At 45.2% G+C, this 14,258-nt stretch overlaps 1 protein-coding gene across 1 annotated transcript in view; it reads right to left on the bottom strand.

Moving 5' to 3' along the window:
* Positions 1-10,592, bottom strand: part of LOC147100726 (uncharacterized) — a 33,057-nt gene extending 22,465 nt beyond the window's left edge. Inside the window, exons 1-4 of the mRNA XM_085967268.1 lie at positions 10,063-10,592; positions 7,320-7,473; positions 2,142-2,219; positions 1,043-1,815 (exon numbers count right to left, since the gene is read on the bottom strand). Of these exons, the coding sequence (XP_085823394.1) occupies positions 1,043-1,815; positions 2,142-2,219; positions 7,320-7,473; positions 10,063-10,220 (1,163 nt within the window). The 5' untranslated portion in view covers positions 10,221-10,592. The remainder of the gene's footprint in view (positions 1-1,042; positions 1,816-2,141; positions 2,220-7,319; positions 7,474-10,062) is intronic.
* Between the last annotated feature and the right edge of the window lie 3,666 nt (positions 10,593-14,258).

Genomic DNA, 14,258 nt, shown 5'->3' with positions numbered 1-14,258 from the left:
GGTAAGTCCGGGGGTGGCGGGGGGGGGAAAAGAGGAGGGAGGAAGGAGAACAGGAGATAGTCAATCGCGGCCGGCAGGAGTCCTGTGGAACATTTCAGATCCTCCTGGCTCCCCATCAGTTTAAACAAAAAATTTTTTTTTATTAAACTTAACTTTTCACTGACTAGACCCTATCCACAACAGGAATACCAGATGCCAGCTCCACTCAGGCCAGCACAATTTGGCAGAGGAGTTGTTAAACAGATAGTAGGCCCCTCGTCAGCATATGCAAGGGGTCGAACACCCGTTTTAGGCGGCCACCCCAGAGCCCTGAAAAATGACCAAATTTCAGGTCAGACGTTTTTCAGGTGTTCTTGGGCACAAGGCATTGGACCCCGAAATTGGGTCTTGTTATGTCCATTTCACACCCGTAAAACGAGCGCAACGAAATGCAATTTCTACCCCAGTGTGTTGTTCAAGCTACTGTGGGTAGGACGCCGCTCCACACCTGTAATTCGCCAACTGGCAAAGTGCCGATTTCATCCACATGGGTAAGGGCTAGGTTGTTAAGCAAAAACCAAGCACTGCCCCCATTGGACCAAGAGGGAAAATCTATGTTAGCCCAGCCATACATTTGCACAGCTTTTAACGTCTCATACAACAATGGCTTTAACTGAGGCTTGGGACAAAGTCAGCTGAGCAACTGAGAGATGCGGAACAGACCTGAAAAAGCAAAGTACAGCAGAAGAAAATCCAAAAAGAATTCCCAGAACAGTTTAAAGTATAATTTAAAAAAAACTGAAATTAGTGAGGATTTGGTCACAGCAGTCTTCAGATCATCTTTCCTCTCTTACTCAAGCTTCCTTCACCCAATAAACAGATTTTTTTAAACTGAAAGAACAAAATAACTTTAAAAAGAAAGCCACTCGGGAGTTATACAAATGTTGCTCGCCGTCCGTGCCACAAACTGAAAGCCAGGGCAGAGTGAAGTTTTTATAGAATGGGCAAGATAAAGGTCAGGGAGTGAGGAAGGTCAAAAATATCAAACAACACATCAACCTACCCTGCAGGAAACCGGACCAGGCACATTGGACAGTTCTCTAGGTCCATCCCTCCTTCCGCCTGCCCATCAGGCCTCCCTTTATTGACAGCACCTTCTGCGCTCATCTTGCTGGCGGCACAGAGCCTGTCCACAGTGAATGAATGGTCCTGGCATTCCCCTGTAATGATATCAACATCAGCCTTCTCAGCACACAATATCCCTCCTGGTGCCATTTTGTGCTGCTTTGTCTTCCCGTTGTGGGGCTTCGGATTAGACTGTAACTCAGGCACTGATTGCTTTGGTTCCCTTTCATTTCTCTGAAGAGATGCGATGGGACTGTGAGTAACATCGGCTGACATGTGTCCTCTGCCATGTCGCTCATCCACTGGGTAAGATTTCTCGTGTTTACTTGCAGCACACTCTGTAGAGAATCTTGTTGGATCCGCTCCAGAAACATCTTCAGATTTTACATTTCCCAGATAGACCTTTGCCCATCTGTTGTCATTTTCCTTTTCAAAAACAAGACACTTTGCCGCATCTATAGAAGATAAAACCTCTTCACTCCGCACCATCTCTGATAAAAAAAGTTGGGATCTGCCCATTTGGGGCTCGGTGGTATCCATCACCTCCTCCTTACTGACAGCATCATCATCCGCCCGACTGGAGAACGACCGAGATCTGCTCTTTTCTTCTAGAGCTATTGCTTTGCACGTAGGTGGAAATGGTATCCACGTAAAAAGCTCTTTACCTGGAGAGGTGGTCTTTGTGGCGACAGGTTCAGTACTTTTGGGGATCTGTTATGGAAGAAAGTAAAATACAGTTCAGGTTTACCCAACAAGCCAGTGTCTGCATAATACACATACAACAAATGGTATCATTGGTCCCCAATAAAGGAAATTATTAGTGTGGTTGGAAAAATACTCAACACAAAGTATGTTTTCCCCTCCCCCCCTTCATGTCCCTTCTACAAAGATATACCCCCTCCAAATTTATCTCTTTACTCCCTCCTTTCCCAAATGCGGTGGTTCATGATGCAGTATTTACATTGGTACCAGCAGCCTCCAACCAAATCGCCCAAATGGCCATTCTGGGCAACACTGGATTTATCTGTGATGCTCACCCATGAAGACTGGCTAGTTGGACGAGGTAGTGGAGGGCTGGCAGTACTTGTGCACGTACCCGCCAGAGGAGTCAGCACCTTTGGGAGAAGAAGAAAAAATTAGCAGAAAACAAGTTGGAACGTGGAGCTGTAATATTTTACTACTCAACTCCTCTTAAACCTCAATACCAGCTTAAAAAAAACAAGTACAGTTCCTGACCATCAGAAACTTCTGCTCTCTAAGCAAACAGCCTCGAATGTGTAATGCAACCCATATTGTTTTAACAGATGTGCTGACCTATCAAATACAAAAATATACAGAGAAAAGGCCTCAATGTTCATAGTTTGCTCATGTCCACAAAATGCTACATGGGTTTGATATTAGTGCACTGCTGGTTACCCTGTCCCACCATGCCAACATACCCTGGCCTGGATTTTCCAATCAGTTAAATCTTACTGTGTTACACAGGCTTAGTACTCCTGTATATATTATATATATAATACACTCCATGTTACGGAAATATACCGGTGATAGAGGTATACACATACACTTTACAACACATGCAAGAGCTGTAATACTCCAGTGGATATTATATAATAGACCATGTGTAATAGAGATGTGAGTCATGTAGCACTCTTTTACATATAGAACACATTCCACACATAACACCTGCCTATATTATATCATAGCACACTGTTAGAAAGATAACAGTCCTTTGTATTATTATATAATAGCAGTTTGTGTAAAATATGAAATATAAAAGTCAAGATGTAATGGTGAATCTATTTAAAACCCTAGTAATATCACAGTTGGAGCAGTGTGTGCAGTTTTGGACTTCACACTATAGGAAAGATGTTCAGACAATAGAGGGGTTCAGCACAGATTCACTAGGCGGCTGCCTGGTGTGAACCAATACAAATACAGAGATACATGAAAAATTGGGGCTGTTTTCATTAGAACAGCAGGGATTATGGGGTGATTTGATAGGTGTTTAAAATTATGAAGGAATGGGACAGAGTAAATAAAAACAATTCTATGTCTTTTGTACCATCCTCAAGTGCATCCTCTTGGGCTTCTGTATGTTGTTCTTACTGAACCTCTCCTGTGAGGGCTTTTATCTTGCACACTATATTTTCCCACCCAGGACACCACTGTCAAAATAAATCCTCCTATCCGTCCTGCTCATTGCACTCTTGGACTCTGCCAACAGATCAACAAATCATCACCCCTCTCCACATCTCCCTCCAGAATGTCTGTTCACTTGCGAACAAGGCCCTTCCAGCCATGATCTTACTGTGGACGCTTGCATTGACAACATGGCTTTAACTGAAACTTGGCATATGGGTGGCAATATCTCATCCCTTAATGAAGCCGCCACCCTTGGCTATACTTTCCACCAACTGTCTTGCCCAAATTACCTCAGTGGCGATGTGGCCCTTATCACCAAATCGCACCTTGGGCTCTTCCTCTACTCTTGATACTGTCTCCTTTGAGCACCTCATCTTGTAAAATCCTCGTTCTCTACTGCCTCTCTACCATATAGCTCCATCCTGAGTATCTCCCCAAAATATCCTTTCTCCCTTGGCCTCTGCACTGTCTCCTCATCCTCGGTGATTTCAACCCATCTAAATTTAGCTTGCCCTTTCTCCGATTTCACAGTCCTCCTAACCTCCCTTAACCTCTCTCGCCCATATTCATGATCACCCCTTCGGCCATTTCTGTTTGACGACCGCTTCTGTTCACTGTGTACATCAATGATTTGGATGTAGGACTAGAGGGAGTGGTGTCCAAATTTGCATACAATACTCAAGTAGGAGATGTAGTAAATAATTCTGAGGATCAAAGCTGGAAGGTGATATCAATACAGGCAAAAAATGGCAGATGGATTTCAATGTATTTTTGGTTAAAAAAAATTAAAAGTAATAATTATGCTTTGAATGGGGGATGGTTGGGTGATGTGGAAGAGCAGATGCATTAGTGGCTTCAGGTTCACAAGACATTAAAAGCGGCTTCTTAAGTGGATAAGGCCATAAAATAGCTCATAGAATACTGGGTTTTATTGAAAGAGCTATAGAATTTAAGTTGAAATGTAATGGTGACTCTATATAAAACCTTAAGACCACACAGTTGGAACAGTGTGCAGTTTTGGGCTCCATGCTATAGGAAGGATGTTGAGGCAATATAGAGGGTACAGTGCAGATTCACTAGGATGCTGCCTAATATAAGGAAATACAAAAATGAAAAGCGGCTTGAAACACTGGGACTGTTTACATTGGAGCAGAGAAGATTAGGAGATGATTTGTTGGAGGTATTTAAAATTATGGAAGCATGGGACAGCAGGAAGGATGTTCCCGATGGCCGGGGAGTCCAGAACCAGGGGTCACAGTCTAAGGATAAGGGGTAAGCCATTTAGGACAGAGATCAGGAGGAATTTCTTCACCCAGAGAGTGGCGAACCTGTGGAATTCTCTACCACAGAAGGCAGTGGAGGCCAATTCATTAAATATATTCAAGAAGGAGTTAGATATATTTCTTAAGGCTAAAGGGATCAAGGGATATGGGGAGAACGCAGGGACCGGGTACTGAATTTGGATGATCGGCCATGATCACATTGAATGGCAGAGCAGGCTCGAGGGGCCGAATGGCCTACTCCTGCTCCTATCTTTCTAGTAGATAGAAATAGACTGCTTCAAGGGGTCTAGAATGAGGAGGCATTAGTGCAAGATTAAAAGTAAGAGATTTAGGACAGAGAGCAGGAGAATTTTTTTTTTTTTTTTTTTTTTTTACACAAAGGGTTGAACCTGTGAAATGCACTACCGGAGTTAGTGACTGAAGCAGAGACCACATAAACATTTAAGAATAGGTTAGATGGGCGGTTGACGGAAAAGGGGATAAACAGATAAGGAAATAGGGTGAGCACATGTAATTAGGATTAATGCTCATGTGGAGGATAAAACCAACACGGACTGGTTGACCCGAACGGCCTGTTTCCATTTTGTACTTCTATGTAAGTCAGTAACAGCTGGATCATTATTCTTAGATATGCTGGCAACTAGAATCAAACAGAGTCCAGTCAGTTAAACTGACTGGATGACTGACTGCATTCTCTCACGCCCACCCAACCCAACCCAACCCAACCCCCAAAATGAACAGTCTTAATAAATTAATCAAAGCAGCAGTTTGAAGGTGAAATTGGTTATGCTTTTCAAACTGATAATTTTTGTTAATTCTCTCTGCTAAAATTATGAGGCAGTTCATCGGGATAGTGCTAAGTATTCGTCTTCAGATCTGTCCTGGGACTGAGCCCCAGCAGGAAGCTGGGGTTAAACTGCAGCCAAGAAAATAAGTTTTGTTGATTTTTGCAGAGCAGCCCAATAAGTAAATAGTACTAAAGAAACCGCGCACAAAAAAACCTCTCTAAACACCAGAAAGCATAACAGATACTGCTTGGCCATTTTTTTGTTAGACTCTTGTTTGTTCTAGAAAAATTTAAACTCAAGCTCCCCTGATGTCTCAGCAAATTTATTCAGTGAGTAACTGAGCCACACAGACCAGGAAGGTTCCAGGTTCAAGCTCTGGTTTGAGCTGAGTGGGCTGATGTCAGTAGGAGTGCTACTTTTGACCTCAGCACCCTAGGTTAATGGGGAAAAATTCAGCCAGGATTCCCACCCTTAACCTTCAGGAAAGGAAGGAAGTTGGGGGGGGAAAAAATGGAAAAATTAAGCTCTTGCTTTGCTCTGAAAAAGACAGTGTATGACATCCACCTTCCAAACACCAAAGTCCATGTTTTAGACAGCAGTAGTGATCAATCAATTTTTTCCCCCTTTTCTCCTAAAGATCTTTGGGGGGAAAAATTGGGCCACGCCCCCATTGAGGCGCTAACTTCGCCAGTGCCCCGAAAAAATTAGCACCCCCACAACCAAAATTCACCGGTAGCGCCCCAAGAGAGGGGCGGGGCGCCCCCTGCCTCCCTCTTGGGGCGCTGCAAGTGAATATCGCAGTGCTACGTGCCGCAGCGCCACGCTCTGCGGCATGTCGTGCTGCAGTATTGCAGGCTTTCCTCCCCTTATTAAAGGGGAGGGGTCTAGCGCAGCGCGACCCGGGGTCCGGCTGGGCCACCAGGGATCTAAGTACCGGCAAAAGAGCCCGGCACTCAAGAGAAGTGCCGGACTCACGGAGCGCATCCGACACCCCGCCGGGGGGCTGCAAAGGAGACCGGGGACGGCAGAGGGGGCAGGTGCTGGCAGGCGGCCAGCAACAAAAATGGCCGCGCGGCACCTCCCCTTTAATTTGCGCCACCTGGCCACAGGGAGGCCCCCCGACCCCGTCGGACATAGCGTCTGGCGGTAAGTCAGTGGGCGCTACCGAAGATCGCGGGCGGGGCACTGCGCACAGCGATGGCTGCCGCCGCTAACCTCCTGCTGAATTCCGCGGTAGGTGTTGGCGGCACCGCGCCCAGGCGCTAGTTATTTTGCGCCCCGTTAGTGCCCTCTTAGGGCACTAATGGGAGGCGCAAAGCAACCAAATTGTTAGGCCTTGATCTCTTGCAGGAGAATCATTCCACAAGTGGCCAACCTGTCCGAACTTCCATTTTCCAGCAGTGATCATTGAATTGCAATGAGGAGCGAGAACCTTTAAATTTTCACCTTCCAAGCATAGGGTGCGGAGACCAATTGTAGAACCACAACTGCTGTCCTGGCTGAGATCAACTAGATTAGCACAAACCTGGGAATTGAGCTTGGGCCTTTCTGGTCTGTATGGTTCAGTATTCAAGCACAGAGTGAATTTACAGTTTTAATATCTGTTAACTGGCCGTGCAATGAGGTAACACACAGTCCTGGGACATGGGTTCACACCCAACCATAGCGACCGAACTCTTGAGCTGTACGGACATTCCCCTACCACTGTTGAAAGAACAGGAACCAAAACATTGACCCATGAATTAAAAAACACCCACGGTCGTGCATGGAATTCTTTTTTGCTATTCCTTCCCGAAACAGTTTTGTGATGAAATGCAGACTGAAGTGCACTGTCTTATAGCCAGTTACAGGTGGCTCTGACAGATGTCAAGGAGCAAGTTGGCGAGGCCAAATAAGAGTGTGACATTGGGACGCCAGGGGTAAGCATCAAAGATCAGAGGCCTACGGAAATTAAGTAATGGAACTAGGTGCCAATTCCTCAGAGGGTGGTATACAGTACCTTTTCAGGGCTCAGTGGCAGGTCTGGCACTGATGCAGTTTTCCAATCTGACACTTTCATGTCCGGAAACACAGATTTTATCAAAAGAGCCCAAATGTGGTCAGTCTCATTCAAGTCATCGTCATCAAGCCAGGTGGAAACAGCAATTGGCAGTCTGTAATTACAAGGACTTTAGTGTTAATTGTAACTGTGTTACTTGGCTTATTAGTGTCTTTTTTGTTTAAATCTCCAATTTTCTCCCCCTCTGCAGAAAGTGTTATCTTGCTCACTGGGGTACTTGTCCGCAGGGCAGTCACCCACTGCTATCTTGTCCAAGTGGCCATTATTCATGAGTGAGCTTTGACAGGGTATCCAGCTGCATAGAACATCAGTCGAGTTTGATCCCGTTCTCAGCTAGCATCCTAGTAGGAAGTTACTGGATTGTGATCATGGGCAGGAACCTGTCTGATCTTTCTTCCCATTATGCAGGGGAGCTGCGGCAAATTGTAACCGCCCTCTCACTGTCCCAGATAATTCAGCACATACTGGAAATCAAATTTGGAACCTTCCAGAGAATAACTGAGCTCCTTGCTAGACAGCGCTAGCTTGGTTCAGTTAGTAGCACTCCCACTTTCTGAATCGGAAGATTCTGGGTTCAACCTCCACTCTAGGACTTGTAATCTATTGGTTGTAAAGAATTTTGGGTGTCCCGAGGATGTGAAAGGTGCTATATAAATGCAAGTTCTTTCTTTGAAAACATAACCAAGGTTAGCACTCCAGTGCAGCATTGAGGGATTGTCCTTCAGATGAGACGTTAAAACAAACCCCCTCTGTCTATCCTGGTTGTTCAGATGGAGGTTATAGATCCAGGGCATTGTTTGAAGAAGAGCAGTGAATTCTCCCAGTTTCCTAGCAAGAAACAGATTGATTGGTCATTCATCTCACTGCTGTTTGTGGGATCTTGCTGTGTGCAAAATGGCTGCTGCATTTCCTTACCCAAGTCACTGTACTTCATTGTATGTGAAGTGCTTTGGGGTTTGAAACAACGACGACAACTTGTATTTATATCGCGCCTTTAATGTAGTAAAACGTTCCAAGGCTGCACAGGATTATTTTAAGACAAAATTTGACACCGATCCACATAAGGATAAATTGGGGCAGGTGACCAAAAGCTTGGTCAAAGAGGTAGGTTTTAAGGAGCATCTTAAAAGGAGGAAAGAGAGGTAGCGAGGCGGACAGGTTTAGGCAGGGAATTCCAGAGCTTAGGGCCCAGGCAACAGAAGGCACAGCCACCAAAGGTTGAGCGATTATAATCAGGGATGCTCAAGAGGGCAGAATTAGAGGAGCGCAGATATCTCAGGGGATTGTGGGGCTGAAGGAGATTACAGAGATAGAGAGGGGCGAGGCCATGGAGGGATTTGAAAACAAGGATGAGAATTTTGAAATCGAGGCGCTGCTTAACTGGGAGCCAATGTAGGTCAGCGAGCACAGGGGTGATGGGTGAACAGGACTTGGTGCGAGTTAGGACATGGGCAGCCAAGTTTTGGATGACCTCAAGTTTACAAAGGGTGGAATGTGGGAGGCCAGCCAGGAGTGCGTTGGAATAGACAAGTCTAGAGGTAACAAAGGCATGGATGAGGGTTTCAGCAGCGGCTGAGCTGAGGCAAGGGCAGAGACAGGTGATGTTACGGAGGTAGAAGTAGGCGGTTTTTGTTGTGCTGCGAATAGGTAGTCGGAAGCTCATTTCAGGGTCAAATATAACACCAAGTTTGTGAACAGTGTGGTTCAGCCTCAGACAGATGTTAGGGAGAGGGATGGAGTCAGTGGCTAGGGAACAGAGTTTGTGGCGGGAACCGTAAAAAATGGCTTCGGTCTTCCCAATATTTAATTGGAGAAAAAAAAATTTCATCCAGTACTGGATGTCGGACAAGCAGTCTGACAATTTAGACACCATAGAGGGGTCGCGAGAAGAGGTAGTGAGGTAGAGCTGGGTGTCGTCAACGTACATGTGAAAACTGACGCTGTGTTTTTGCATGATGTCACCAAGGGGGCAACATGTAGATGAGAAATAGGAGGGGGCCAAGGATAGATCCTTGGGGTTCACCAGAGGTAACAAAGCGGGAAGAGAAGCCGTTGCAGGTGATTCTCTGGTTACGCTTAGATAGATGAGAATGGAACCAGGCGAGTGCAGTCCCACCCAGTTGGATGACAGTGGAGAGGATAACCTTACTGAATGGATTGGTACCAATATGCTGTTGCACTTAAGCCAAAACATTTCTAAATGATGCCTATTAAAATGAAAGTTGTCAGTACTGGGTAAGGAACAAATTCCATTTCAAGCACTTAATACCATCATAGAGTTAGGCAAAACACAAGTTAAATGCAGAGTAAAACTCCCTTTACACACAGATTTCCCTTTTATCTCATGTACGTGGATGTGGGCTTGATTGCGCAACCTGAATTGCAAGCTTATGTTTAATCCGGATTTTTTTGAAAGATAGGAACACAAAAACCAAGTGGTGCAAAACAGCCCTCGTGCACTGTACTGGGCCACAGAATCACGGCTATCCTAGAATAAGGTACAGCGCAGAAACAGGCCATTCAGCCCATCAGAATTGCGCTGGTGTTTTTCTCCACAAAATTAGTATTTTTTGCAGACCTGCAACCACTCAGTTTGTCCTTCCCTCACTGTAGAGACAATGGGCCCTTTAACACAGCCTCTTTTAATGAGAAGCTAAACGAGGCCTAAGCTCCGCTCACTTACTCCTTCCGTTCTGCTGCTGGCTGTTCTCTGGGAGGGTCATTACCGGTTTGTGTAATTAGATGGCAGATATCCGTGAGCCGAGGGTTGGGGTTCAACTCCCTCTTGGGTTGGGCGGTAACTCTCTTCCGCTTTAACTTCAGTTTCTTCTCTTCGGCCATGTCAGCAAGCGAAACTCACTGGAGTCTGGTTTAAATCTCCCGCCGCTCCGCTCGGAGCTTTTTGTTATATTCCGACTGACACCAGCTGCTCAAATGTTACAAACTCGGCGCCAAAAAAACTCCGCGCCCCTCGTTAAAGCGGGATGGTTTTATTTAACAAAAGCAAACTTGCATCCCCAGCCCAAAAATATGTCCGTGTGAGGCTGCAGCAAACGCTAAAAGTAATTTATATTATCGTTAGCGTTTTGAAAAATTCTATTAAAAAAAAACTGATTTTGGGTTGCTCAACCTAAATAGTTTATTTTCAATATATTTTTTTACGTATTTTCTGGTGACTCAATGCACCAGTTTCTAACCTGGTGAAGTCTCACATTCCAGCCCCTATCTGCAATAAGTTAGAGCAAAACCAGCCACTATTCCAGATTCTTATTACTATCCATTAAGGCCTGCTGGAAAAATGCACCTATGTGGATGCTGGGTTAAGGATCGAATTGATTTCAGCTGTGATTTTTCCCTCTAGGCCAAGTTATGTTTTGTCACAAATGTGACATCCCATGACACATCCTGCAAATTCCCTTAACATTTGAGCCCAGAGATATGTGCAATATGAGTGCAAATCAAATATGTGGTCTAAAAGATTGTGGAATTTTGGCTTCATACAATTTCCTGCTATTGCGCTTGCTCAGACGCTCTCTTCAAATTACAACCAGATTTTCAGTGCAGCAGGAAATAAACTCATTTTTCTGGTGTTTCATTGCAATTTTTTTGCGTTTTTAAAAATTCAACCTCACTGCTTTTAATGCGTTTTTATGGCATAAGTATAAATCACATTAAAAATTAAAGTTTCCCCGATCTTAGGTTCTTAAACATGCTGGCCCCGATTTTAATTCCAGGTGGATTCCCCGCTCAGGCCTGAGTTAAACTTAGTTGGGTCTCAATTATGTCATCGGGCCACAAGATGCCTATGTTAGAAGGACCCTGTCGGCTCCGGGCACGTGTACTGCTGCCTGCTCATGAGAGCAGGTTATAATTGCAGATGTTGTGCTCATGGTGGCTTTAGGACAGATACAAGCCAGGGTGTTTTTAATTGCCTACCCGCCAGGTTTCTTTTGAGCAAGTAGGGTTAAAATTGCCCCCGCTGGGCCTATTGTGACTAGATAATGGTTGAATGAGTTGAAACGTTCATGCTTAAAGAAGAAATATATGCTGTGGGTTTGCTGCTTTCCATGGGCCCCGATTGTTTTTGCTGATTTATGACCATTTTACGTGCAGGCATCTTCTAATGAGATTCGCAGACAATTTGAGCGTAACTTGACATCGGCTGATGGGCATCGGTTCGACTCTAAATTCCGGGTTGTGCCCATGGAGCTCCAGGCCATCGTCTTTGGCAGGATTTACTTCCCAGGTACGGCAATTGTGCATGAGGAATCTCACCAGCATTGCAACAAAGGGTATGATAACTTAGTAGTTACGGTACTGAACCAGTAACCCAGAGATTATGGGCTAGATTTTCCTGGAGCCGTCAGGCGGGGTTTCAGGCGTGTGGGGGGGGGGGAAATCCCGAATTTGGGGGTCCCGACACCATCCCGCCCAAAACCCTGCTCCACGTAAGTTTCAGGGGCGGCGGATACCCGCCCCACACTGGGACCCGCCGAAACCAGGCGGGAAGGGATTAGTGCCAATTAACTGCCTGTTAACAGTTAACAGGCAGTTTTTAGCCTAATCCCTATTTTGAGGGGTTTCGTGTGGGTTACCCGACGGCTCCAAACCACACCAGGTTAGAGCAGGCGGGCCGTCAGGTTGAAGGAATTGGAGGGGTCGCGATGTTGGCGCTCAGGTGAGTGATGGGTGCATGAGTGCAAAGGTAAGTGTGTTTGGTGTGTCTAAAGTGTGTAAAGAACTTTTACTTACCTGTACTTACCTTAACAGCCTTTCTTCCTGTAGCCGTCGGGAGCCCATCACTCAGCCGGCACTTAAAGCTGAACGGCTGCGATCTGTGAAAAGTGACAGCCTTCAGCTTTGAGTGCCGGTAAGAGTTCTAACTGAGTCTGTGCAGAATGACTCATGGTAGAACTCAGTCTGTCAGTGTTTCACAGCTTCAAACAGCTGTGAAACACTGATATTTCATCTGTCAAGAACTCTTGACAGATGAAATTGCAGTCTGTGATGTCACCTGTTGCCGGGTGGCCCTTCATTGGCCTGCTGAGCCCGCTGGGCAGGCTCAACAAGGTCAATCAAGGGAAAATCGCGCGGATTGGCCGGACGTCGATGTAGGTGGGTCAAAAACCCGAAAGTTGAAGTCCCGCCTTCTTCCTGACAGGTTCAGGAAAATCTACCCCTATGAGTTCAAATCCCACTGTGGAAAGTTGTGAAATTTAATTTAATAAATCTGGTAATTTGACGGCTGGCACCAGGAAAAATTGTCTTAAAAACCCAACAGCTTCACGAAGTTCCTTCAGCGAAGGAAAGCTACAACCCCTACCTGGTCTGGCTTACATGTGACCCTTAATGCCCTAAGGTGCAACTAGACCAAACGTATGTATAAAAAAACACTTGACCTACCCTAGGGTTGAATAACACTCAGTGTCTAGCCTTATAAATGAAGAATGGCCACTTTGGTTATCTAGTAGAGGGCAGCTGGCATCTGTGGAACTGTACTCTGCTACTGACCTACACCTCCCTGCTAGCATGACCCAACACCTTCAGGAAAGAAGGGGGAAATAGTTCTGATAAAAATATATAGGTTTAACAAGGATACAAAAGCTCTTTTTTTCCCCTCCAGGTCTTATCTACCATGTGCACAAGTGACTTGCTGTCTGGCATTTGCCAATGCAACTGGTCCCTAAGAAGCATGTAACTACAGCCTGTCCACCTTCCCACTCCCACAAGGGGTGGTGCCTCACCTTTAGTTAGTACATCCTACAACAGCACAGCTGAAATTAGGAATTCAGCTGAGGAGGGGGTGTAACTTTCAGTCTGCAATCAGAACTCCTTTTTCTCAACACAAGGTAAGATGATTATCTCAGTGACGGGAGGGGTGCATGATGGTAACACAGTGCATCACAGGATAAGCAAGTGGTGGCCCCACATCACCAGAAAATTCCAGGTTTGATTCCTGGAGCCCACTAAGTTAGCTGATCTCAATAGGGGTGCTACAATTAGTCATGGACCCCTGAGCTAGGGTTCCCAAATCTGGTGACAATCCAATGATCCTTGCTGTAACTTGTGCGAGTGTGTGGAAATTGGGTGAGGATAATCACAAAATGATGCCCTCACAGTTGAATAGGCTGCCACCACTGAATAGGCTCAGATATAAAAAATGCCTACTTGAGCAAGGTACCAGAGGGCTGCTCGCACCCATGGAACCACGTCCCAGCAAGGAATCAATGCCTTCAATAAGCATGGGAAGAAAAAGAGGAGAAAATTGAAAACCAAAAAGACCTTCACAATAACATTCTGAAATATCACAATCTCCAATACAGCACATGAATCATGACTCTCTAAGAGAGAAATTACATAGATGGCCCTGTACTACACTACTCAGATATAACCCTCCTTTTGTATGGCTCTCAAGGATTACAGGAGTTGATGGTATATAATCAGTGTTTCTGTAATACATTACACTGTTCTCACTGTTTGCATGTCTGACATTTTCTCTAATATTATGAACAGATTTATTTCTTAGAACTCCGGATCACAGTCTTCAGATAGACTCATAATATTGTGCACCAGACGCCAATCATCTTGAACACAGACAATACCGTAATCCCTGAAGGAAAATAATCAGCCTTGCTTGTAAAGCATTTGGACAGAAACTCTTTGAAATTTTACAAAAAATAAAATCTCTATGGGAACAAGCAGACCCCAACATTTCCTATAGTGATCTCCCTACCCTAATTCGAGCTTATATTTTAACCTCCCCCCATCACAACCACCATTTTTCAATTGTTACTTTACCTTCTCCTTCCCAGCTTTATGGTTTTGCTATTAATTCCCTTCCAGTGAGATGCATCATAATATAGTCTTGCACACTTACAC

The sequence above is a fragment of the Somniosus microcephalus genome, chromosome 25, assembly GCF_052327205.1.
Source record: "Somniosus microcephalus isolate GS21.2 chromosome 25, FLI_Smic_1.0, whole genome shotgun sequence".
NCBI classification, from domain to species: Eukaryota; Metazoa; Chordata; class Chondrichthyes; order Squaliformes; family Somniosidae; genus Somniosus; species Somniosus microcephalus.
This window is presented reverse-complemented; position numbering and strand designations above follow the sequence as displayed.